The sequence below is a fragment of the Nothoprocta perdicaria genome, unplaced genomic scaffold (genome assembly GCF_003342845.1).
Source record: "Nothoprocta perdicaria isolate Ctin4 unplaced genomic scaffold, notPer1 scaffold_70, whole genome shotgun sequence".
Lineage (NCBI taxonomy): Eukaryota > Metazoa > Chordata > Aves > Tinamiformes > Tinamidae > Nothoprocta > Nothoprocta perdicaria.
The window spans coordinates 1413812-1440922 of NW_020455977.1; the positions used below are offsets into that span (position 1 = coordinate 1413812).

Consider the following 27111-nt stretch of genomic DNA (forward strand, 5'->3'; position numbering starts at 1 on the left):
AATTAATGTCCCCATCCAAGAAAAGAACAGTGAATTTGCAGGAGAAATCAGGAATTTAAATAAAGGATGAATGCTCAATAAGCTCCTGGTGTTTGCTCTTAGTGAGAAGTGTAATGTGGAACTGAAAATATTGCAAAGCTTTTTCTTCCAAAGGGTAAAAATTAGAAAGAACTGTGAAATTGTATATATAGCCCCTGAAAGCATGTGAGTATAATGTATGCATACACACATACAAAGACACACAGTCATTTCTTGGTATCCTATAGGAAACAGCAAATATCTGCATGAGTCAAACCTAAAAAGTACCAACTTAAAGACTCAATGAGATTAGGCAATTTTGTCTAATCAACTTTGTTTTCTAATCTCATTGAATCTTGGGCTAATCTTGTTTGTTGACTAATCTATGTTCCATTTCTACATCTTACAAGAATAAGATCAATATCTTTGGAATTGGGTAGCTTCCCCACGAATATGTTGTGATAATTCACAAAAAAATGTGCTCACTTCTGGTGTTTCAGAAAGAAATTAAATAGCCACACTGCTACCCCCACTGCACATAGCTAAAAAAATCAACCACTAAACAGAAGTTTAACTAAGCCTCAGTAAGCGGACATGCACTTCTTAAGGGCCCAAGAAGGGTTAACGAGTGAGCAAAAAGGGAAAGGAAAAGGAAAGGGACTTGTCATTTAGACTATATAGGAGAAATACCCAAATCCTACTCTTTCAGTACTTGAATAGCTCTTTGAAATGATTTTTTTTTTTTTAATTTACACTTCTTCCTCTTCAAGAGGAGAGCAGCTGCTTCTACGGCCTAAATATACAGAGACCAAACACAGCCAGCAAAGATGAGTAATTCACATTTCTCAAATCCAAGAGAACTCCAATTATGCCTGGCAAAATGGAGAAAGTGTTCAATATTATAATATTGTATTGTAATTTTAGTGGCCTTGTTATCTGTAGCAGCTCCAAAAAGAAAATATTACACTGAATTACAAGGGAGAAAAGAGGCTGAATTCTCAACTACAGAAATGCCAAGTTGCTACTTATTTATTCCCTCCTCTCCCCAAAAAGATCTTGCTCTCAAACCTTCAGACACCAATTCAACTACAGTCCTCAGGCTTTCAGAGTCCAACAACCAGATGCCCTTCATTTAAACAGCTTAAAAATAAGTCGAATAGGACATCTCATCACTTGTACTGGTGGTGCAACAAGTCAAACCAGCAAGCAGCCAGTTACCAAATACTTTAGAAAGGAGGGAAGGAGGGAAGGAACTATCTGACAACAAAGGAAAAAAAAATTTACTGAAGAAATCTTCAGAAATCTGGAAGTTATGGGTCTCAACGTTTGAAGGCTGATGCAACTTTTTTGTTGAGATCTTTCCCAAGCTAATATGCTCAATTACTTTTCTTAGCAGCTGTGCTGAAGGACACCAATGAGCTTCACAGATAACCTTGCAATCTGCAGAGTCTTCCAATTATCTCCCTTCTATCCTTTTAAAGATATATAGCATTTTTGCTTCATTTTGATGTTCCTTACATATTTCTGGCAGATTTTCCTTACATATTTCAGAACTGGAGAACACAACAAAGTATTAATTCTGAATTCTCTGCAAAATTTAAAATAAGCGAACTTGGATCACATTAAAAGAGCTGCAAAAAACACAGTTAATATACCCAAAGGAATACAAAAACTGCTTCTCCTAATACATACCAAATTATGCAAACTTTATTCATTTTATAACATACTTTGCTAAGTGAGGAAAATCTCCTCTCAAACGGATTGTGTAGCATTTCTAAGCTTTCCAATTTGCTATATCCTATTGTCAACAAAACCTTGTATGTGATGACAATTCAAGGAGTTAAAAAGTAGAAAGGTTGTTTCATCAGTCTACGTATTTCCATCCAAACCAACTGAGAATAATCTCGAAATTACTGTTTTTACTCTTAATCAAGCACGGAAGAACAAAGTAGGTTGCATGCATTATATTAAGATTTTTTTCCATAATCATGAGATTAGTATAAAGCTGATTGAAGCTTGGTTTCCAAACTGAAGAAAGACAAGAGGATTTCAAAACATTCAGGGAAAAGGAGTAGAAAGAAGTCAGCAGTAGTAACTATGGTTAAATAAATACGTTGTGATTTGATGTACTTTTTTATGATACACTGAAAATTCTGATTAAAATCAAAGATTTGGTGCAACATAGACAAACAAGAAGATAAAAACTGCTACCAAGCTATTACAATAAAGGGGTGTTTTTTCTTTTTCCCCCCCAAGCATCTATATATTATTAGTACTTGCCAGGAGACACTAACTGGAAATTAGTGAGCATGTTTAGAAGTCTGCGTTTTACAAATTCAGCCTTCACCCCAAAGATCTCTGACATATCCAGTAACCTGTGGCAGAATGGTTTGAATTTATCAAGATTGCTCTTATTCCCCAAGCCAACCTGTGCAACACAGAACTGATAGTCTCCAGGGAAACCAAAATCCTCCTGGCAGATCATGCCTGTATGTATTTTATACACAGCACTTTGCAGGATACATACAGAAAAGGACAGATAACTTTGTAAATGCTTGAAGGCTTTATCCAAGCATTACCTGCTGGTTTATGGTTCTTTTCACAGTAAATCTTCAGTGTTTCACATGCGTTTTCCCCTTCTTTTATAATAGCTGTTTTGAGTCTTTCCTGTAAAATCACGTTTAGGATGGTACTGTGTGCCAAGTTCACTTGATTTCTTTTAAAAGCTAGAAATGGATCTTTTCCAAATCTATGACTAAARTCCAGATCTTACTCTGTTTCAGATGTTCTCATTTCTTGATATCATCAACTAATAACATTCCTTTCTTTTTCTTTTTCAAAAGGCAATGGTACATACCAAGCACTTAAATTTTTAAAATTGGAATAAATAAAATATGGGAGTGACTTTCATCTTTTAATTTTTTTCTTGGCTTCAATTATTTTAGTTTTTACATAGGAGAAGTCCTTTCCAATTTATGCATTTTTTTTTTATCTGAATGAGAACTTAAAGTACAACTTTTAAGGTTCTTTTTGATGCTCCTTTAAATAAAAATTCTTCTGTTTGGCACTTTTTCTTTATCTTTTTTTTTTTTTTAATAAATGCCTATTACATTGTCTTCAGTTTTACTGGAAAAACTAAATAAATAGTAAAGCAGCCAAAAAACACATTGTGCATTGTGTAACTAAGAAAGCAGTGTCGCTTAAAGGTATATTTTTAGATTTTGACCCCAGATTTGGTTATGTTTAAAAAGAGAGGTAAGGGAATGTGACATGATGAAATTCAGTATAAATAAAATGTTCAGGGGCAGGGAATTTAAGTCAAGAGGAAAGGGAGATATATAACATGTCTGGATTTTTTAAAACAGATCAGCTAGCAGAGACTAAGCAAATGATATCCATGGGCATCCATACAAGACCCAGAACACCCCCATAGGCTTTACATGATAAACAAAAATGAAGTCAACCCATCCCAGATACTTCCTGGAAAACTCCCAAAACTTGAAAACGAATAAAATGCAAATGAGATCAGTCTTCCTTTCCAATTGTAAATTTTGTACCTCTGTCTGTCACACATGCAGGGCTTAAATTACAGTGTCTTCTTAGCAGATCTCCTGCCACCCTCGCAGGACTTGCTCTTGATCGCAGCAGGCAGATGCACTGGGACATCTCATACAACTGAAGAGCATGGAAGGGAGCAATCCAGCTGGATACCAAGCTGTGCTGCTATCTGCAGGAAAAACAGCCTGAAGTGGAATTGCTCCTCATCCAAATCCTGACTATTTACAATGCCATGGGAAGCTCTCTCTTCTCTGATAGACTTACGTAAAGATTTTTTGTGGGAATATAGGAAAATATGTGGTGGGGATAATCGCGATCAGGCCATTTCCCCAACAGTTTCTGATTAATTCAGCATGTGGGAGACGCATGTGCTACCCCATCTATGGCTTTTAGAAGGACCACGTGAACGAAAATCAATACCAGAAGATACAAAAAAAAAAAAAAAAAAGGCTAGAACAAACATCTGGATCATTTACTTTGCCATGAATTAAGCAACCATGCTCTTTAGAAATGAGGCAGGGGACGATTACATCCATAGCAAAGAGAAGAGGACTACTGCACAGGAGACGTACTGCTGGATCGACTGGGACATAAAGTAGGTTAAAGAGCTGATGAAAACGCAGACCAAATAAAACACTTTTTGCTGAGAGTTGTGCAACCTTTCACTAATTCTGTCACTGCTTTATAGTGCTTTTATACAGATTCCTACTTGCTTATTTTTCCATAAGCAGCACAAGTAATGAAGAGCAATTCCCACTGATCAGTCTTTTGTTTGCCAGCCTCTCTACTGCTACAGTCTCATATTCCCCTTCTTCTCTGTTTTCTCTCCTCTTTTCTCTCTGGTTTTCTCTTCTTTCCCTTTCTTTCCTCAACCCTTAATCTTCTTCAAACTGGTGGGAAGCAGCAAGTCTGTGGTGGGGCAGGAGCTACGCAGGGCGGCCTGGCCCGCGAGCTGTCTCGGAGGACAACGCAGGTCGCCGAGACCTCCTCGCCTCTCCCTGTCCCCAGTCCGAGCACCAGCTTTCACAGACTTGTCTTTGAAATCAAGCAGTAATTTCAAAAATTATTTGGAGGACTGAGACAGACGGCCTCCCTGAGCACTGTTTGATTTTTTAAACTCCTGTTTCCCTAGGAAACCGATTTGGAAAACAGCGCAGTAAGACACCCCACTGCCCCCCTCAAGCCCTCTGAACAAGAACCCCTTCAACAACAAGGACCCGAAGGCAGATTCCTGCGGGGAGTGCTCCGGGATATTGCCCTCTGCCTTGAGCAGTGTCTTTAACTGGGATAGGGCTTCCACAGAATATGGAAAACAAGTACCGAGCAATAGTTCATCACTGGCACCTCAGAGAAGCTGTCACTGCCAAACACACCACATCACTTCAGCTTGGCAAGAAGGTTTGATAGAAAGCCAGAGTAGTGCAAAAGGCTGTTAAAAGTTAACAAAGCACTTCCCCAAAAGAACTGCTTTGTTTTTCTGAGCAAGTCTGCTAGCACAGGGGTGATGGATTTACTAAAGAAAGAAGTTTTTCTTGGCAAAACCCTCTGGCTTTTCTTGCTTGGAGCAAGTTTTCCTGTCACCCTGCAAAATGTGAACTCCTACTCCCTCATTTTATAAAAATGTGGCCAGTTTCTATTTTCCAGCGACGAATTCCCACACAGCAATACCAATAGCGTGCAAATCTGTTGTTTAACATGGGTCATGGGAAGAGTCACAGACTCGAGCATCATTAGAATGGAACAACCTCAATCAAATTATGAACAGAAAGAACTGCAAATTTGCAGTAATATGGTTATCAAAATTTTGTTTGAAAAGCAGAGTATTTCCTCCAAATGCACATGAGAAAATGTCACTTTATTTCTCTGTGAGAAAGCCAATGTAGTTCTTTCATAAAGTGCGACATCTAAAACCAGGGGGCCAAGGAATGAGTTAATGAAGTTGTTATAAACTAATGCCAAAGTAATAAGTGTATGCAATAAAGATGTAACAGATGTCCCATCTAACAGTAATAGGATTTTGTCATGCTATGACAGTGGTAATTGTAAAGAATTCTGCAGATGATCTTAATAGCATCTAAACTTTTCCATACCCACTGGACAGTAGGTAACCATTTTTGAATGGTTAGTGACATCAAGAAAAAAAATCATAATTGCACATTCTTAATGACTTAATGAGCTGCAGAAGCAAATATGTAGGTCAGATTCTCAGTTCCCTTTATAAGGAATATACTTTAAGGTGGTACACATGGTAATGAGTATTACAGCTAGCATATAATTGAACTGCTTCCTAATTCTAGTTAGTCACTTCTAGCATGGACACACATGGAACATACTTGGAAAAATGTGCAAGGATGGTGCCACTGTGCCCAGGCTAGTGCAGCTTCTCACAGCTCCAAATAATGGTATCCAGAGGCAGGTCAGGGGCAGCTTCAAGATGCTCTGATCTCTATTCATGTCCTGAACGTGCACTGCCACATTTTGGCTTCTCTCCATTCCTAAGTGTCTTCTGCAAAATGCAGCATCCTTTGTGAGCTCCTTTAGATCAAGAAAGGCCACATCTGCCACTGGCAAATACTGAAATGTCACTGAAAATTAAGTCTTCCTAAACTAAGTCCTGAGTAAACATTTAGGGTTTCTGAATTATGACTGACAGTAAAGAATGCAAAGAAGAACCAATCTGAGTTTCCACCAAGGGTCCTGGAAAGGTTCTCTGGAAGGCTCTGCTGATGAGCAGGCTATTGTCCCTCCCAAAATTTATTGTTACAAAAATACAAACAAGCCGACAAGTAGTGCAAGGGTGCATGTTGACAACAGAAGTCTTACAATTATGAAGTATTTTATTCAGTGAACATGTGGTGTAGAACAATGAAAATAATCCCACAGAATATGTACAATTTTATCTATTTGATMATTTGAAAAGCTTCATCAAGGCATTCAACCCAGCTGGAAAAATCGGGTAGAAGGAGGACCACAGAGAAAGACAGATGCTGCATCTGAGCTGAGTATTCCTAAGTAAATAAACAACAAAACAAAATGATTCTGACACCATTCCAAACTTTATGAGACAATAACAAAAGACCATTTTTTTCTGCCGCTCCTTTTACATTCTTTTATCTCAGATCACAAAACAAAATGTAAAAGGAGTGACATAAAAATGGCCTTTTGTATATAATATTTATTATTTATTATTTTATTATCACTATTCGTGATCATCTTTATTATCTCAAATCTCATAAGTGAATGCCTTTTTTTTTTTTTTTTTCTTTCTAATAATCTGTGCAATAAGTGCTAGTGAATTAACCCAAGCAATTTAGCACTATTTGCCAATTCTTGTATCAGTTGCTATTGGGAAATTCAGGAAACAATTGTTCAAATAAAAGAACACCAATAGACAGCTCAGTGACCAAAGAACTATAGCAGCAGCCTGATCTTTGTTTGTATTTCACCAGGAACCACCTCCTCTACCTTCCTCAAAAATCCATCTATTTATTTGTAAAGCTCATACCTCATTCTCTTTCAAATTAAGGCCTTTCATCAATTCATTTGGAAACGTATGGCACCTTCAGGACTTCTCACATCCTTGATGTCTTTAATTTTTTATGCGCCACCCAGCATGTGAAAGCTCCGCTCTCAGATGGAGAGGAGCTCTTTCAACCGATGACTATTTAACAGAGACGGGCAGTATTTTTGCAGTTCTTAACTCACCTGATGACTGTCAAGCTTGTCTTTAGCACGTTGATCAAGAGCTGCAGCTCCCAGCAAAGGCTTAATGAGACTCTTTCTCCCTTGGAAGAACTGTTTCTTTCAAGAAAAATCTGTAGCTAATCAGTGCACGTCTCAAGCTGAGGGGGATGAGCGTTTGGGGGGAGAAGGAACGAAAGGAAGCAGTGTGTTCTTTGCAATATTCTGTAAACAGCTCCACTTATATAAAATAAACAGGCTTTGCAAAAAGCAATTGGCTGGAAAGCCTTAAACTAGCAGTTTCTGTTCAAGACTTTAGCACAGTGCCAGGGCTACCACTTACTGATAAGAGCTGTACCATTTAGCTACAGGGGCTGAGTGAACATCGGGCTCGGCTGACAGTGCTCGTATTCCACGGCGTATCTGGGAGACCTCCTCACACTGCTCCTGGTCTTACATGTATCACACAACGCATCGCGTCACGAGTCTCATATCACTTGCAAAAGCACGTCTGCACACAGATCAGGGGTTTGCTGGGTGTGAAAGTTGTATTGCAGAAAGCAAGTGGCAATTTCAGGCTGTAATTGTGTCATCTGGGCTCCTGGCAAGTCTGGGATATCACAGATTCGTGTGAGAACAGTTAGAGGAAACCAAGTCCCTGAGACCTGTGTTTTGYGTTAAAGATGCAGGGCAAAAACACACAACACATGCCTGGGTTGTGCCAGGATACCTGAACWCGTGCCAAAGGAGCTAGCTTGGGGACTGGAAGCAAGACGAGCACAGAGCTCAGCTCATGCTAATAAGCTCTGCTCCTTCATCTGAGCAAGGAAACGATTGCCAGGCTTCTTACCATTTAAAGAGAAGGGCAGAGGCTGCAGGCCAGGATCCATTTTAATCAGCTCTGTAATATTTATGGCTCTGAGACAATAATGTTCAAATTATGTTTCCCAAAGAAATTACATTGAAGATCTCTGAATTTTTTTGCAGGCTGTCTACAAACCAGTACGCAGAGGTCAGAAGTACTCGGTGAGTAGCAAGCAGAAGGGAAAATGGGAAAAAGTGCATTACATGAGGCCTAATTTGAGTACATCTATATATTGCACAGACAAACATATTAAGCTACCTGCCTTCTGTGCACACACACRAAGGCATCGAAAAGGAAAATGGAAAGAAAGGCAGAGGGATGATGTAGTATCACGGGCAGAGCATCAAGGTATCTCTCCATATAAAGGCAAATAGAGAAAAAGCAGGTCAGGCATCCACACATAACACCCTCCAATAATGGAAAGGCCAGAATAAGACTAAAATGAGGCGAAGCTAACACTTAAGATGCAATCATTAAGGTTGGCAAACTACACTGTCTTGCTAAGTACAATATTCATAACTTTAATGTAAATTGCAGTCATAATTATGCTTGTTGCTAAAGCAACAATTTTACCTATTTGCAGAATGGTCCGACGCAAAGGAGAAATAACAGTTGAGGATGGCAAACTTTAAACTAACTGAATTTTTTCAGGTTATTCTTCAGATACCGTTTTGAATTGATACAGACAGATGACATACGTAGATAAGCACAGAGAAATGGGAGTTGACTTCCCCAGTACAGCATCCTGCGACTTCACTCGTGTGGCGACACGTTTCATGGTTAAGGGTATTTAATTAGATGGCTTTTCATAGAMCAAAGGTCTAATGTTAGCATTAACACATAAGCTGTCCTTCCTAAAAACACACTTTTTCTTTGCTGATCTTGACCACCGTACACAGAAGTTGGCTCTCGTCCAAGGCCTCCCTTAGCTGCATTTTATGACCCACTGAGAACAGTTCTGTACTACACGTGCCCTGCTCTTCTCTCCTCTGGGCACCTTATGGTGGAGCTACCTGAKATAGAAGCAGAGGAACTTTTGAAGCTTTTGATTCCCTGATCATCTCCACTAACCATATGTTGGCCTAGCCTGTGGAGTTACTTGGTGCTCATACCCCATTTCCTCTTCAGATGAAAAGAACACATCAACGTGCTTCAGCTTGGAGTGCATGCAAAGGGTGCAGACATGTTAGGACCATGTGGCCACCACATCCCTACAGCCTCTTGCCTCCTTTTTTCTTGCACGCATCCTCGTTGSTAGAAACCATGATTCCAACCTAGGTAAGTGCATTGTTTTCATAAATGTAAACAGTGCTAAACTGTAAGAAAGGGGGTGGTGGTGAAGCTTGTAGAACATAACGTCTCCAGTCTGTAGAAACACAACACAAGCCGCCAGCCTGACCTTACTTATACTCTTGCAAACTTATAAATTTATATATAARCTTAGACTTTTACAAACAATTTATTGGGGACATCAGTTGTGGAGGAAATCTTAGCAGCAACTGGCTTTGCCAGGACACATCCACCTGCTTCCACCACGTACGACTGCCCACTTCTGTTCTCAAAACGAGGCTACCAGAGCACTGGATACACCACATACTCAGCACTCTTAGACTATAGGTGGCTGGAGCAATGTCCTTCCTTCCACACAGGTTGACACTCATGGAAAGTTACCACAGGAAGGACGTCAGATTAAGATTTGCTTTGATTCCCCCATTTCCGCGTGCGGCCTGAAGGCAGATCAGGTGCAGGTTGTGTGTTCCACAGAGGAGGAGCAGCTGGAAGACAAGGAAGGACAGGACAGCAACGGATGCTCTGCACAGGCACTTCTCATGCCCTCCCCAGGCTGCACTCACCAGTTTTCCCTGCAGCTAAATTGCTGAACATGTTGGCCAAAGGGGGAATGTGAATGTTTCCGCTGCAGGCCACACTTGCACTCTATCACCTCCTCCTATCTTCATCTTGGCCACCAAGGTTCCAGATCCCATGTCTCCCTCACTTATTCCTCACTTCCTTATAACTTGGGGGACATGCTGACCTTCTCCAAGAATAAAGCTGGTGGAGGTGTTGCTTGAACAGTTGTGTACTGCGGGGCTTAACCAGCCTGCGTCTCCTCCCTCACACAAAAGTCTCTCTCCCCCAAGGCAGGGAAGCAGAAGGAGAAGTTTCACACACCTCCCTTCGCCCATCCTCCCAGCCTGCTCTGTCACCGGAAAACAGAGCATGAGGAGATGCACCCCCTGCCCTCCCTTCTCCTGTACACCGTGGTGCTGCGGCCACTTCACAGCCACGTTTTTCCTAAGCAAAGAGCTCGATCCCAATCTGTAAGGTTTCTGGAGGGCTATCGAAGCAGCAGTCACAGGCACCTCCCAATGTGGGAAAAAAAAAAGGTCAAAAAAGTCATAGAGGGTAAAAGGAAGATAAAACTATGCTGACTTAAAAGGGATATGAGATCAAATGCCACCAGGGAGAAGGAGAAGGTGGTACACAGATCGCACAGATACTGACAGCCCACTCATTTTTATTCACTACATGACACACCATATCACCAAAGGAATGAAGCAGAGTTTCCCTTCACGCTTTGCCCTTCATGTGCACTCAGCTCTGCTGTGCCCCTCTGCAAAGGCAGGGTTTGGAACCGTGCTTGGAGACCTCGATCAGAGCAGCTTTGGACTGTCCAGAGCTGTTCCATCCAGCAGGAATTGCACTCATGAGGCTCAACAGCAAGAGCTCTTGAGAGCAGTCTGGACTCCCCAAATCTCATCCAGTGACAGCAGAGTCACAGCAGTAGCTTATAACTGAACTGTGCCCCTCCAAAACTACAAGTTCTGCCCCACCACACTGCTGCAACCTCTCAGTCTGTTCCTGCGCTTGCTTGACACCCACAGCCCAAACTCAATACTAGCCAGCGCTGAAGCTGATCCAGCAAGGCAGTTATAGGTCACGTTATGTGAAACTGCTATACATCTGCATTGTTCCCATCACAATGGGGATTCCTTATTCTTCACTTAGGAACAACAGAAAAAATAAATGCAAACAGAAAAATCTCACACTCCCACACAACCAAGTCACATTTGCCCCGAGGGTTCTTCTCAGTACGATAAAAAAGTGTCTTCTCATAGTCAAGAGCAGCAAACACCGACAGTTTCTGCCTTCTCTCAAAGGCAGTGTCTCTACTTAGGATTAACCAGTTTTAAACCTCCTGTTTACATGGCTACATTTGCAACAGATTTGAGCCAAATAACAACTGCTATTTACAAAGTAAATGATTAACAACTCCTTCATTAAAATTAAAATGTCTCCTATAACATCTTTTATCTGGTTGATGCCAAGGAATTTGTAGTAACAAGTCATAAAAAGATTAAACAAATTACTACAGAGATTCTTCCTAACCACTTCTTTCCATAATAAAGCCATCAGGCATTTATTATTTAAAGTTACAAGCACGTGATCTGATCCTGTTCCAATTAAAAACAGGGGAGGTCTTGTTTCAGGAAGAACAGGATTGGGCCTCTCTGGCTTGAAGAATTTCATCAAACCATCAGAACTGCCAGTCTACCAGCCTTGCAGACTGCCAAATCCCACTCCTTGGCTATGGAACAGCATCAGGAGGATGAAAACCACATGAAGACTGGAAAAATGCCATCCAAAGCCAGGGGCAAAAGACAAGGGCACTCAAAAATCATGTGCGATTCCTGAGCTGCTGATAGGACTGAAAAGTTTCTTATAAGCTCCGAACTCTTTTTAGACAGATTTTAACAACATGTTAATGATGTTGTGAGTGAACTGCAACTACAATGCATTTATTTGAAAGGTATGGCATTCATCTGTTGTAAGAATTCAATAATTACATTGAAAAGAAGTGTCAGCCGTCTCAGTAGATACAATCAACAATTAAATGGTAAAAATGACTTACAGCCACCCACTCTCCAGTCTAAGAAAGGAAAGTTAATACAAATGGGACTTGTAGGACCCATATTTCTTTACGGTGCACAACATAAACACGCACATAGGCACAATCGTGCAGCTCTTTCTTCTCTCCCTCATCTATTTTTCACTTGCCCAACACCTGATGTGAAGTTTGTGCAGAAAAAGCAGCTATTGCATGGCTAGATGCATTTGGGATGAGATGCCATCATTATGGATCATTTCATTATAGACCTTAAGAGGTCCACATCCATCTGCTTCACTGCAACCTCCTTTCAGGTAGTTGTGGAGAGGTATAAGGTCTCCCCGAGCCTCCTCTTCCCCAGACTAAATAACCCCAGCTCCCTCAGACATTCCTCATAAGGTCTGTGCTCCAGCCCCTTCACCAGCTTTGTTGCCCTTCTTTGGGAACCCTCCAGCACCTCAGTGTCTTTCCTGTAGCGAGAGGCCCAAAACTGAACACAGTATTGGAGCCGCGTCCTCACCAGCACCGAGTACAGGGGAATGTCACTTCCCTGCTCCTGCTGGCTACGTTGTTCCTGACACAGTCCAGGAGGCCACTGGCCTTCTTGGCCACCTGAGCTCACTGCTGACTCATGTCAGCCAGCCATCAACCAACAACCCCAGATCCCTTCCTGCTCCATAGCTCTCCAGCCACTCTGCCCCAACCTGCAGCGCTACATGGGGTTGTTGTGACTGAACTGCAGGACCCARCACTGGCCTTGTTGAACCTTGTACAGTTCACGTCCAATCACATCCACTATCAATCCAGCCTGTCCGGATCCCTTTGTAGAGCTTTCCTACCTTCAGGCAGATAACTCTTCCTCCCAGCTTGGCACTGTCTGCAAATCTGCTGAGGGTGCCCTCAATCCCCTCATCCAGATGATCAATAAAGATAAAAAGGACCAGCCCCAACACTGATCCCTGGAGAACACCCTTTGTGACCRGTCACCAGCTGGATCTAACTCCATCACACTCCATCACTCTCTGGGCCTGGCCATCCAGTCAGTTCTTCACCCAGCGAAGAGTCCACCTGTCTAAGCCATGAGCTGCCAGCTTCTCCAGGAGAAGGCAGTGGGAGACTGCCTCAAAGATCTTACTGAAGTCTAAGTAGACCACATCCACAGCCTTTCCCTCATCCACTACATGGGTCACCTAGTCACAGAAGGAGATCGTGATGGTGAGGCAGAACCTGCCTTTCATGAACCCRTGGTGGCTGGGCCTGATCCCCTGGTTGTCACACCCATGCTGCGTGATCACCCTCAAGACGATCTGCTCTGTAACTTCCCCCAGTACTGTGGTGGGGCTGACAGGCCTGTAGTTCCCCAGATCCTCCATCYGACCCTTCCTGTAGATGGGTGTCACAGTGGCCAGTCTCCAGCCATCTGGGACCTTCCCTATTGACCAGAACTGTTGACTGGTGAGTGCTTCCACTAGCTCCCTCAGAACCCTCAGGTGGATTCTTTTTTCTATCATATGCATATTTTCATGTGCATATTACTACATTGACTTGAACATGGATGTAACTGAAACTTAGAGGAAGCATTAACAAAATCTGAGCTTAAGAGCGATACTGTCTTTATTCTGAGACATCTCCGTAGAGACACCTCACTAGTAATCCATTGCCCTCTTCTGCTCATTATCTCACTGCTCTCAATCTGTTATGTATTAATCTGCTCTGAAGTAATGCTTATAAAAAGTATGTTTTAGTCAGTGTTATACACAATCTATGTCTAAATTGGTTCAAGTTATCACTGCTCAAATAACCTTGTAACATTTTGCCATGCTAACTTCATTTCATCACTTTCGAGGACAAAATGGTGGTAACAAACTTGGTCAACTGGAAGCACAAAAGCAGAAGGCTGATTTCATTTATGTTCCTTAACTCACAAATGGAAAGCAGGAAATTAAATAACTTCAACAACGGGAAAACAATTGCTTTTACTAGTCTTAAATCAAATAAGAACACCTGCAAATGCTGGGTTATAAGAGTTGGTTCCTTTTTTTTCCCCAGACACACAGTCACTTGTTCAGAGAGCACTTTTTTTTTGTTTGGTAATGAATGGTGAAAGGAAACAGAAGGCAGAAGCCAGGCACAAATAACTACTTAATGTAATAAAAAATTACTGGTAGGAAGAGATGGTAATCACTGAAGTCAACACCAAATACTACCTTCTGTAACAAACAAAATTCCCCTTTAAAATACAGCATATAAGTCCTATGGAAAAATACTTTCTCTCCCCCCAACTTGCAAGCCTCTCAGTGCATGCCATTTCCAAGTTCCGAATAGATTCCTTCTTTTCCCTCTCCAACTGCATGTTTATGATAAATTAAAACACCATCTACATACAGCTGAAATTTAATCCCAATTTAAGGCTGTTTCCATATTGAAATGCTTAGCTTTCAATTCTAATATCAAAATATGCCATTTTATAAAAGTTTGTTTGCACATTATTTGCATTTCTGTTAGGAAAAAGCAATAAAGTCAAACAAATGTCCGGTCATATCAACTGCAATAAATCTCTAACAAATGATTTTGAGAGGTATAACTGTGTACAAAAGATGACTGCATAGCATCTATAAAGTGTAATCCAGGGCCTCAACCATGCCTCAGTGCAGAAGGGACCCGTGCATGCAGCAGATCTGGGCTGGTAATGCCGTGCTTAGATGACAACACTTATGCAAAACATCCAAGAGGAGCACTGAAATGTAGCTAATGACTTCACCACTTCTAACAACTTCTTTTATTCTGATCTTTTTCACTAAAAAAAGACAAACTCTTGACAACAAGGATAAAAAACATAGCCCTTGTATTCGCATTATGACTTAAGGACTTCTCTGGGACATGAGAAGTATTGTTATTTTTCTTTTTGTCACTCAAAACATCTGGATTTTAGTGGTTTTACAGCACAAGCGGCTTGTTCAGAACATAGCCTTTCCCCATTTAGGAAAAAATTTATACCCCCATTTCATTCTCATCACATGGCTAGCATACGTTTCACGCCAACTTTATTCAAGGCCAAAACCTGTCGTAACTCATCAGGGCAATGAATTACAATAGGAATGTAAAGTGAAGCAAAAAGGTTCCAATCAAATCAGTACAAAACTCTGCACCAGGCTGGGAAGGAGGGGAGCGATAAATAAATATCAGATTCCCTGTTGCTCTCAAGCAGTCATCATAASTGAAAAGAGGGGGAGGAAAAGAAATAAAAGACAAAGAAGAGGCAGAGCTTGCTTTTCCAACCATCTGTTGTTCCAAGGGAAATTTTCCAAAATAGGTGAGTCAGATCAAAACATAKCAGGAATGCTGAGTATTTATACATTCCTCCTTTTAAAAAACAACAGGGTAAAACCTGTCAGAAGAAACTGGCCGAACATGGAGAGCAATCTGATGGGGAACAGGACTACTCGGGACAACTGCGCCTGACTAAGGGAAYGAGTTTTAAGAAGTGACAGTGAAGTGAGGGCAGTTGGATGAGGAGCCACCAGTGAAGCTACGTGATGCCATCAGGGCAACCCAAGAGCTCTACTGCCAATGGGGAAAGACCTACCCTTGCTCTGCATGACCCATCAGTTGTATTCTGTTGGCCCATCAAGGAGCCAGCCATGTCAGAAAACGCTGMACTCCTTCCTGACAAGTAAAAAATGTGCCTCTTTCATCAATTTAATTGAAGTCTGGCATGATTTCACCTGGAGAAGAGCAGCAGCCCCTAAGTTCTGGGCAGTGCAGAAGCCTAAGGAGCAGAGCAGAGCACAATAACCATCAAGGGATGATACTGAAACCAAAATGTGACAGACCCTTAGGGGAAAGGAGAAGAAGGCAGCTTGTAAACACGCRTTATAGGGCCAACAACAGAAACACAAGGCACCCCGCAAAGGCTCTGCAATGCCTTAGCCAAGCGTACTTTATTCCTTGAGTGCTAGCCCTGAACAGATGAGAACCCTTCCTTACTACCAATTATCACACTTGCTCACACAGTAGAGGTCAGCTTGGCAGATCTAAGCGTTTTCATTCTGCAGAACAATACATTTATCAGTATTCACCACACACGGTGCAAAAGGAGGGGTTCTTCACAGGCTGCTTTCCTTAAAAGCTTAGGAAATCTTTCCGCAAACACTCTACATTCAAGTATGTCAAGCCTGTAGCACTGGGAAATGTCAGAATGAAGGTTACACTTGCAACCTTAATTCAGTCTTTTGCACACATGCATTATTTATACAGTACTTAAATAAGTGATCAAACACTGTATTTTCGATTGGACATCTGCCTCAATCAGTGCACAGCACAGCTTGAATTAAGGAACGAATAAAAAATTTTAATAGAGGAACATATTTCCTGCAAGTTCCTTCAGCTRTGTAAGTCAGGAGGTAAACACTACCCAAGGACAGCAAGAAAAGGGAACTTACTGGCTAAGACAGGAGAGAAACGACCGGGAGGACAGAACTATATACTTGCTCCAGGCAGAGTCATGCTAAGGGAATGAGTTCATAAGATGGGGTGAGCTGATTTAATGTTCAAAACATGCCCCACATCTCGGAGGTGATCGTGGCTTCTCTGGGCACCGAACTTACACACAGAGGTTCCAAGCTGCAAATGGGATATATGTCCACATTTATACCTAAGGGCAGTGAGAGATGCTGCTGGAATACATGAATAGCACTAAGTACTCAGAAAAACTGCTGTCTGTAATCTGCCTATGTATTAGTTCCCTATTTGCAAAATKGAGATAATCACATCCTTCCCACTGTAAGATTAAATGCTCGTGAGAGCTACAGATATCAGAGCAGCTAACGCTGTAGAAAAGCCTCACAGAGAATGAATAACTGTCTTCAGAGCCAGGCTCAGCAGTGTTTAAATAAGGCCTAGAATAAGGATATAATAAAGCACTACACAGCCACTCATAATTTAGCACGGCTTATTCTAACAGCGAAAACCAAAGCAGAAAAACCGTGGTAAAGGCATGAGGATGTATGTGCAGAGGAAGGCCTGCAGCAGATGCACCCACGGCAGACTGCACAACCCAGGTAACCTGCTGCCCTTGCACAGCACTGAGCACTTCACTTTCCAACAGGGAGCCCAGCAGGGCTGTGTGAGCCCGCCCGGGCGCGCGCCCAGCGCTCGTCATTAGCTCATCTTTATCATATATCATCATTATCAATAGCATTATATGGAGGTTGTTKTGAACAAGAGGTAAAGGAACCAGCACCGCATCACTATGTGCTGGGTCGTGAGGCTCCATACGTGCCAGGGCAGAAGCCACAACTTGCTCTCTTCAGCGAGCCAAGGGATGTGGCAGAAGAACCTCTCCTTCAGGTCCTCTCAAAACCACATCTTCTAACACGGAGAGAAAGAGGCCAGAGCTAGTGAGAGCGATGCAGGAGGGCACTTTACAGCACATCGATTCATTTAAATAGGCCTTGGGTTTTACTTTTCACTCTGTGCCAGACTTGCTCTGTGCCCAAGGCAAGTCACCTTGCTACTGGGTGTACTGGTTACAGCCTATACATATATTAATTCATAGTCACTATATGAAGTGTCATATGCGCTGTTTCCACCATGTGCCATACCTTGCAGTAAAAGCTGCCCACCCATAAAACTACAGAAATGAAACTTCTCAGAACTCAAAACAGGTCTCTCAGAGTAAAATGTAGAAACAACTGCAGTAAACACACACAAAATCCTCTCTGTGGTGCTTTTGGCAACTGCAACGCATCCCAATTAGACACCACCACATGGAGCCATCCAAGGCTAAGGAAGAGATGCAAAAAGAGAAGTCTGCAAAGGTAGAATTTCTCAGCTCCCACACGGCCTCCTGTTCAACCAGCTACTGCAAACCGTCCCGACGTGCCAGCCCCCTCACAGCRAACTCGAAAGAAAAAACATCATATGATCCTGGGCAGAAAACACGAAATACGCAGTTCAACGAGGGGCCTCGTTGCAAAGAGGCTGCTAGCAGCTCTTGGCCTTGCAGGGGGACCTCCCGCTCGGGCTCCTCCGCTGACCCAGCTGGTGAGGGCAGAGGAGCAGCAGCCAACTGCAGGGCAGAAGCCGAGCGCCCCGCAGGGCACCCTGCCAACCCCTGCAACAGCTCTGGGTGCTGGGCTCTTCTGTATATAGSGAGAAGCGGGTGCCAGCCTTCTGCTCGAGCTGCGGGTTTCCACATGGTGTGAGGAGCAACTGCCTGGGGAAGGGGCTAATCCCGAAGCGAAGGAGGGCGCGGGAGATGGTGTGAGCCAGGCTGGCGGCGCCGCKCCATGTCAGTCAGGGAGGAAAGAATATCCCCATATGACTGGGGATAGTCATATGAATTAAAACAATTTCAGGTATCAAAAATGAGAGGGGAAAATGCATGAGGTTGGACCTTTCCCACTTTATGTTTTAAATCTGCAGCATCTGGCATTTCCCTGTTTCCACCCACAGGGATACACCTAGAAGTAGTTGTAACCACGTAAGAATCACTTAAGGTAAATGAGCAAAACTGAAAACATTGATTTTATYCTCTCAAAACACTCCTGAGGGAGCACAAGGAGTAAAAAGAGAARAAGAAAGAGCAGGGAAATGCACAATCTGCCAGACCCAAATCGTTTTACCATATGAAACCTGGATAAAGCATAAAATAAGGCAAACCTACATCCTTAGTGCAAAAAGAAAAAACAACCATAGATGAAAAGAAACTACAACCTGAGTGGCTACAATTTTAAGCTATAAATTTACAGAAATTCTGAATAAAATCTTTTCATACAAGTATAATGAACAACCAGAACACATTTACCAGACGAAATGGGTGCATTTTAAAAACTTAACTGTTACACGTGCTATTCTATTTAAAGGCATTAGAAACCACTTCAAACAATTTTCCTTTAGGGAAAAAAAATATAAAGGAAAAAAAAGCCCCATGTACTTACTATCATTTAATGTTGTGAAGTCCAGGAACCGATACTCATAGCAAACATCTATCTTGGTTTCTACCTGGGGCCTCTTCAAAGTTGAATAGATATTACCAGGTCGTTTTTCATCGTGCTTCTCTAGCTTGTTCAATCCACAACCCATTTCAGCAGCTCCTGATACAAGGGACAAGGAAAGGAAGAGAAAAAAAAATCGATCTTTTTTTTTTTGCTTTCAGCTTTACTTTGTGAGTTTCCATTTTCCTGCACTATATTACCATATCAAGGTGATTTTTAGTTTTAAAATACAAAATACATGCAAACTATATGAAATGGTAGATGGTGAATAGATGCCAAGATACTGATTGAAATATTTACCATTTGCATCAACTCTCAGACATGGCATTATTTTATTGGAAAAGTGACAGTTTAATGCATGCATTTTTTATCTTTTCAAATGTGTGCAATAGTATACTCTCGAAGACATATCCCATTATAAAAAGCAGCAGAAAATGCAAAATAACATTGATAATATATGGGCTGACAACTTAATAACAATTTTATTTTTATGTGCAGTTACCATGAGAGCATATTGTATTATCTTTTTACCTTGGTAACATTCAAATTAATATTTAGATTCGTAATTCAATGCAGAAAGCAGTTTTGCAAAGGCAGCAATAGGAGCACTTAGCRAAGCACCTTCCTTCCTTCCCCTTCACTTTTCCAGGCAAGCCAGAGGAAGTCAAGGCCCTTTACAGAAATCATCTTTAAAGCAGAAAAAGCCATATGAGCACAGAAGCGGACTCAATAAATCCAGTTTACAACATTTAAAATAATTGCCCCAACCACCACTTCTGCTATATGCCAAATGCTTCCCCATACCCTCCAGATTATGGCTCGTAGGACTGTAATCCCACAGGCCACACACATGTTTTGAGGCCATGGACACCATGGACAGGTTTTTTTGGATAACCTTCCCTCACCTTAACTTGTAAAATCATTTTRGGAAGAGTTACAATGTCCCCAGCTCCCCTTAAGCATCCCAGTGAGCCCTGTTTGCCTTGTTCCTGTTCCATATCTCTGGCTGAACACAGGGGACCACACGCACTGAACAGGACCTTACCAATGCCCATTAAAATTGCATTAACACTTCCCTGTCTCTACTGAAAATTACTTGTCTTGGGCACCTAAAAATCACACTACCTTTTTGCATAACAGCTCTGCAAAAGTTGCCCAGTTTACACCACAGGTCTGCTCAGTACCCGTAACTTTGCTCTATTTCTTTTCATCCCTACTAGTCAGCAAAAAAGTCACCCAATTCTGCCCACATCCTGGGGCTGGAGACCTTTGCAGCAACAGCAATGTCATCCTGCCAACATCCTATCAGCAGCAGGTTCTGTAAGCACAAGCCTACACCTTATTCCATAGTCATTAATAAAGATATGAAAATAGGGCTGGACAATGGACCCAATCTTTAAAAAACTCCCATCATAAACAACCCATGATTCTAACAGAACCTGGAAGCAGAAAGAGCTTCTGCTAAAAAGGCTCACAGCTTCAGTACAAACACATCCACAAAAATGGATGGCATGCCATGTGTTCCTAAACTTCAAATATTTTGAGATTCATCCAAGAGAAAACAACCTCTCTGCTTGCTAGATTTATTGGAGGGACGGGGGGAGGGCAGGTCTTGATTTTATAAATTTAAGGTTAAAAAGACTCAGGATGCTGTTCTATTTAAAAGAAGGAAAAAACAAAAAGGAAGAAAAAAGAAGAAAAAAATCCTGCTATCATTTTTTGTACCAACACCTACTATCATCAAGTAAAACAGAGTCTATTCTTTCACATATATACACAACAACTTTCTTCTGCCTGTTCAGCTACATCCCTTCACAATACAAGGTTATCAGCACAATACGATTAGCCCAAAACTCAAACACTGTTTACTTTAATAGCAGCATAAAAGTGTGCCTGATTTAAGATACCATGAGTATTTTGGTCAACTGCAATGGAAGACATCTAGCAGGACACACCTGCTTCAATACAGTGTTGGATATGGAACAAAGGCAGCAATAAATATTAGCAAGCGAATCAAATTTCTTGTTCAAGTGATGGCCAGTAATTCTTATATATAATAACTGTACAGGGTGGCGTCATGAAAGGAGAAAAATTCCATTTCAGAGGTCATTAAGCAGCAGTGTCTGCAACCCTTAGTTAGACAAAGCCTGAACACGCTGGGCTCTCCAGAYGGACGGCTGCACAAGGAGACCCTGGGGACCTTGCAAGAAGCCATGAAAAGCTGCATTTCATATACCAGAGAGTTTTTCATTCTTTCCTAAACTGGGGTCAAAGAGCTGGAAAGCACAAGCCTCTGCTTTGCCAAAAGCTAGAGCAAGCTCCAGCCTGTGCTCTTCTTTCTTCTTGTCTTCTTAGGGGTCTTGAGAAAGCTGGTCCACTCTCATGCCCATGCCGGGAACAACCTCTAAAGACGATGCCAATACTCAAGTCATTGGCTGTGGAGACACCTTCTCATTTGAGACAGGACCAAATCCATGCAACTTTTCAAGTTAATGACCAGAAGACAAAATTTTCATGTTCTAGCAGCTTGCTTAAAACTTCAGTTAACATCCTAGAGCGTATTTCATTCCTTTCTTCAAGAAAATGAGTGAAAAATCCCATTTTTTTCACTGGGATTTCACAAAGTTGAAGCATTTCTTTAACTTTGAATATTTATATTTATGTGGCTAAAGCACATATGAGTAAAAAGGRGGATCTCTTCACAGGAAACAAAATGAGATTTCCATAGGAAGACAACAAGTTTCACAGCAACCTAATCTTTCCCACAGTTAAGTACAATTCAAGTGCTGCAGCAGTAGAAAATAAATTGTAGGAAATAAGACTTCTAATATAATACCGAAGTCTAAGTATTAAAAAAGAAACACAGATGTATAGAGAATATTTAAAGTTTCTATGAGGTATTGATGATGTACAACTAGTAGTCATTGAACCACCAAATTCTGTCCAATGTTATCTCACAATCTTCCTTGGGGAACATCCTGATTTTTCACTTTTCAAAAATGTTTCAGCATGAGTTACYGTCCTCTTCCTTCCTTGCCTTTGTAGCAACCAAATTTACTTCTGCTCAGAGTCTTTCCATCCTCAAGTCCAAATAGAARAACTCCTTGCTTGTTCAGTTAGAAATCTAGATGTCAACAGGACATTATTCATTTTCCCACACTTTGTACATTTCTACAATTTCCTACATTTTCTACATTTGAGTTATTAAGGAGTACTGTAAGAAACACTTCATCACTGACACTTTCCAAGCATCGATGAACTTCAGCCTTCTCTTTTTTRGATCATATATTGCTTTGATACAAAGGCTGCTTTATAACTATTGTACCATACACATTTTTCTCAGCTTTCTATGTCTTTGTGTGTATTCTCTTACTGCTTTTATTCAGTATTAAAACAAAATTGGATCACTGAATATTTACTTTCTGATACAGCAAATTTAAAAGTAATTATTTTTCTACTGTTCAAAAACACTGAAAAAAAGGTCAAATATTTTTGTTTCTACAGGAGGTTCCCAAACATATGAAAGCAAAAGTTCATTATCAATCCATTAGTTCCACAGCTGCAAGAAATTCCTTCAGAGAAAGAGCAATATCTCATGAAGAATACTAGCCATTAAAATGAAGACTTGGCTATGGGCTTTTACAAACACACATGCCCAGAAGACTAATTCAGCCTGCAAGCTCATTTTTTACAGAGATTACAAATCAATCCTCTGTGCCTTCTATGATCTTACTAATCTCTAAAGTTCTCGTGTTCAGTCACACGATAAAAGTAGAACTGAAACCCAGATATGAGGAGAGATTTGTTAGTCTGTATCTAATTTTAATTTTGCAGAGCATCAAAAAAGTGGAAGCTGTGATGAACTGCAGAACAACAGCAAGTCCACAGTTGAACAGTTCTCAAATGCATCTTCTCCATGACAGCAAAGGTCCTCACTATTGTTCAGAGGACAGTGGCAAAAGGAGAGTTCACAAAAGTGAATGCAGGTTTTGCACATCTTGGTAGAGGGCCCAAAGTTGTCTGTGGAGCAGAGCAGATCTGGGGAGCGCTTGGAGGAACAGAGGAGAAGCCTGTCCCAGCACAGCAAGGGACATACCCATGATCACTCTTCCTCAATTGAAGCTTTATTGAAACAGGTACCATCTTTTGCCTTTAAAAATGTTGTTGTTGAAAAATTACAGCATATTCTAAGAGGAAAAAAACAAGCAGCACTTCTATTTTAAGCACCTCTGCAATCCATGAGAACAAGAGCATCTTGAACAAAATGCAGGGATTTTGATAGCTTCATTAGAGAGGTGCAATGTTTTCAACCCATCATCTCTGAGCCTAAACTTCATTAAAATACTTCCTGGAGCTTGGGCTAGCTGTCTCACTTTAGAGAAGAGCTTGTGTTCAAAACAGATGACATACAGGGGGTGTAGAATTAGCAAAGAAGAACAAGCAAAAAAAAAGAGTATCACATAGCTGACATTTTTTTCTGTCAATAATCATTAAGGCTCGTRGATTGCTTTTCAACAGGAGAAGGGTGTAAGAAAGCAGGAAAACCTTTGCCTTCCATCTGATTTTTTTAAACAAGTGAAGCTAATTTTCTAATGCATCTTCCCCTCCTTTCACATAACTCCGTAACTATTTATCTCCAAGAAATAATAACGAAAATTACACTGAAAACTATCAGAAGCACATGACTAATGGCAGCTTGAATAGATTATCAGACTAAGTAATTTAAGGGATGTTTATCAGCTAASTACACATTGGCTAAACAATTTATTTCAACTGTATCAATATTATGGAATGCGCTGTGTCAACTGCTACTTACAGCACCATTGGAACAGGCTTCCCAAACAATTCTTTTAAACACGTATAAAATTGAAGTCAGCTGCTAAGTGTACAGTATTAGAGTAGACATTCAAATACTAATACAAGTGCAATAAACTATCAAACCGAAATATAAACAGGTAATTTTAGTATTTACATTACAATGGCATCCAAAGAAAAAGGTGCTGTGTGAGAAGGTCACACTGTTGTYGGCTTGTTTCTTAAGAGCAATTAGAACAAGCCAGCTTTCATTAACACATATTAAGTTTATTAAGTTTTTAATTGTCCAAACAAGCGACCTCATTTTGTAAGCTTTACCATGAATTAATAATTTCCTTTTCAGAATATAATAAGTTACTTCCAAAGTTCATTTTGCAAGATTGTGGACGATGATGCTCGTACTGGCGAGCTCACCAGCTGGGAAACCAGACCAGGGCAATACGTGGGCAGCTTGTGTCCCTCTGGATTTCAGTAAATCCTTTCACCTTGGCTCTTCCTTCCATGGGCAACGCTTAGCGGCCTCCCARGGATGCTAGAAGGCTTTTACAGGTAATTACAGGACTTGCAGTAATGAGACACATTTATTTCCTTAAGCCCTCACTCCTGTAAACCTGACCTGCCCACTTCCAGACTAATAAGCACTTGGTGCTCAGCTCGGTTCACTTGCTGGCAAAGGCTCGTTTTATTCTTGCATGCTCCCCAGGCTGCAGAACACCAAAGAGTTCAGAGAGTTTGCAAATTATGGCCAAGTCCCTTTTCAGGCCATGAAGCAGAAGAGTAATAACAAGGCAAAATAAATTAATAAATGCATCAAGCAGATGACTGTTCTCCATTCTTTGCATCCAGTTTGTGAAGTCTGGTGTTTTCAGTTCGCTCTTCTCCCTTTTCAGTTCCCCGTAATGAAGCCACCCTCCTGACATCTGTATGCTTCCTTTCTGCMTTACCACTCATGGGCTTCTTGTGAGATTGGGTCACGAGGAGGGGAATTCCTTACTGAGACATACTGAGCATGACCTTGCCCAAAAAATCACCACAGAGGTAACCAGAGAATCAACTAGTCGCTAAATGCTGTGGGAATGGAGCAGGGTTTACGTTTGCAAAGTAATCTCCATAATTCCRACAGACTTATTTTCAAAATAGAAAGAGCAAAATACTATAAATCAGCCTTATCAATTTCTGGATGTCATAGCTGACCAGTTTTTTCAATAAACAGTTACTGATTCAACTAAAAATATCAGACTTTTAGACTCATTTTGATTAGTCTCAGCTTACAGAAATATTGCTGGARGAAATCATTCCACTTTTACTCTTTATGATTGATTTGACTTAAATGGCAAAACAATCTAAGTATATCATAATTAAGGTTTTCGATTTCAAAAGGCAAATGTGAAAAAACTAAGGGAACTCATCACTGAGATGAGCAGGAATGAAAACTGGAGGACTTGAGCACAGAGGAGGTCTGGAACATGTTTAAATTACAGTACTTGCATCTGTGGAATTTGCAACCTAAGGAAGTGACAAGAGAATTCATGAGAAGGTTTCCAGACCTAGAGAGATGAATTACCTAATAAAGAGGGAAAGGTAGCAGAGACCTTCCAAGGGACAGGAAAAACACTCAGCAGAGAGAGAAAATTACAGCCTCCAATCAAGCAACCTCATCATAAAGTGAAATGTGCCAGAAGACAAACCCAGGGAGACAGGCCAGACACCACAACCAAACCAAGGCYTAACTCCGATCCGAAGGGCTGAACTGCCTCAAAGCAGGAACCCACAGTCCGATTGCTGGAATTTAAAAAAMAAGCAACTTTTAGGCTGGGTTTGGCAGCATCTCCCACAATGACAGCAAAAGGCCCTGCCTACCTGAAAGGAGGAGGAAAGCACAGTTCAGTCACTTGGAGCCTYGCTAGCATAACCCCAAGAGTTTGCTATGGCTTAGGGAAATTGTAAGAAAAAAGCACAGTGAATAAATACAGTGCGGGTTCAGCAGAGCTAGAATAAAATATCTTTTTCACAAGTTSTTAATACGGCGACCTGTGCAGGTAGCCGTAGGCCAGCTCGTGGGCCCACACGACACACATGCCTGGGAAGGGCTGCGAGGAAGCACAGAGAGGGTCAGAGRGAACTGCTGAAGGAGAATGGTCAGCATGCTGGTTTGGGGAAGAAACCTGAAAAACGGTAGTTTGGAGAGGGAGCCTTGTTCCTTGCCCTAGCCACATCCTCCTATAATGCTTATTCGGTTGCTGGCATCATGACATTTTCTTTCAGAACTGACATAGCAAAGGAGTCAAACTTTACTACTTGTTTATAGAGTACAGCTTTAGATGACGCACTCATGGTCAAGATCCTGGGCAAAGCACTGGTAGCTCTTCTTCTGAAGCACTATGGCTGCAAATGTTGACAGAAGTTGCTTCCAAGTGGAGCAGGGCAGGAGCCTACTGAGCTGCTAAGGAGATCTAGAGACCTCCTGCTCTTAGAGATGTAAGAGGAAACTACAGGAGTTGCCTTTAAAAATAAATAAATAAATAAACAAAAGGCTGAAGGGACCAGACAAATATGCACAGGAACTTGAGCAATGAATCCAACTTTCCCTTAATGCGAACCCTCGGAACAGAGGCACGGAAGACCGGGTGCCTCTCGCCGTGTGCGCGGTGGATCCAGGCACGCAGGACCGCGGCGCGAGGCAGCCCMCGCGGACGGACGGTCCCTCCATGGTCCCTCCTTGCAGCCCTTGGCCGCGGGCGCAGGAGGCAGCGCCCGGGCAGGCGGACCGGACGGGGCCAAGGCGCTGCAGAGCGCGGCGCCAAGCGCCGACCTCCCAGGGCGCTGGCTGATGTGATAAGGCTAAAACTATTCCTATTTTCATGTACTTTTCCTAACTGGGAGTTTTATTCTGGGCTGTGGGGGCAGCTTCCCAAGAACAGAATTGGAGCCCCTTCACCGTGGGTCTGTTCGTGACCCGTGAGAGCAGCATTCCCAGCACACGGAGCGGGGAATGCCRGCGCTCCAGGGCGGAATGTCCCTCGTCCAGCTGCACTAGCACGAAGGGAAGGGAGATTCCTRAAACGGCGCTTCACTCCGAGACGGCTTTTCGAAGGAGGGAAAGAAAGAARACAGAACAAAACACACCGCGAAATTACATGCACAGATGCGGCCAGGGGTACTGTGAAAAACAGCGTCGCTGCCCCTAACTTGTTATTAAGCGCCAGGGGCTCGAGTTGACAGGCAAGGAAGCGGCGCGGCGCGGCGCGACTCCCCCCGCGAGCGGCACCGCTGCCTGCGCTGGGCTC

The 27111-nt window shown here is 41.9% G+C and overlaps 1 protein-coding gene across 1 annotated transcript in view; it reads right to left on the bottom strand.

Annotated features, from left to right (window-relative positions):
- RFTN1 (raftlin, lipid raft linker 1) overlaps positions 1-19104 on the bottom strand; it is a 75605-nt gene extending 56501 nt beyond the window's left edge. Inside the window, exon 1 of the mRNA XM_026050828.1 lies at positions 18953-19104. Coding sequence (XP_025906613.1) covers positions 18953-19097 — 145 coding nt within the window. The 5' untranslated portion in view covers positions 19098-19104. The remainder of the gene's footprint in view (positions 1-18952) is intronic.
- Positions 19105-27111: the final 8007 nt, after the last annotated feature.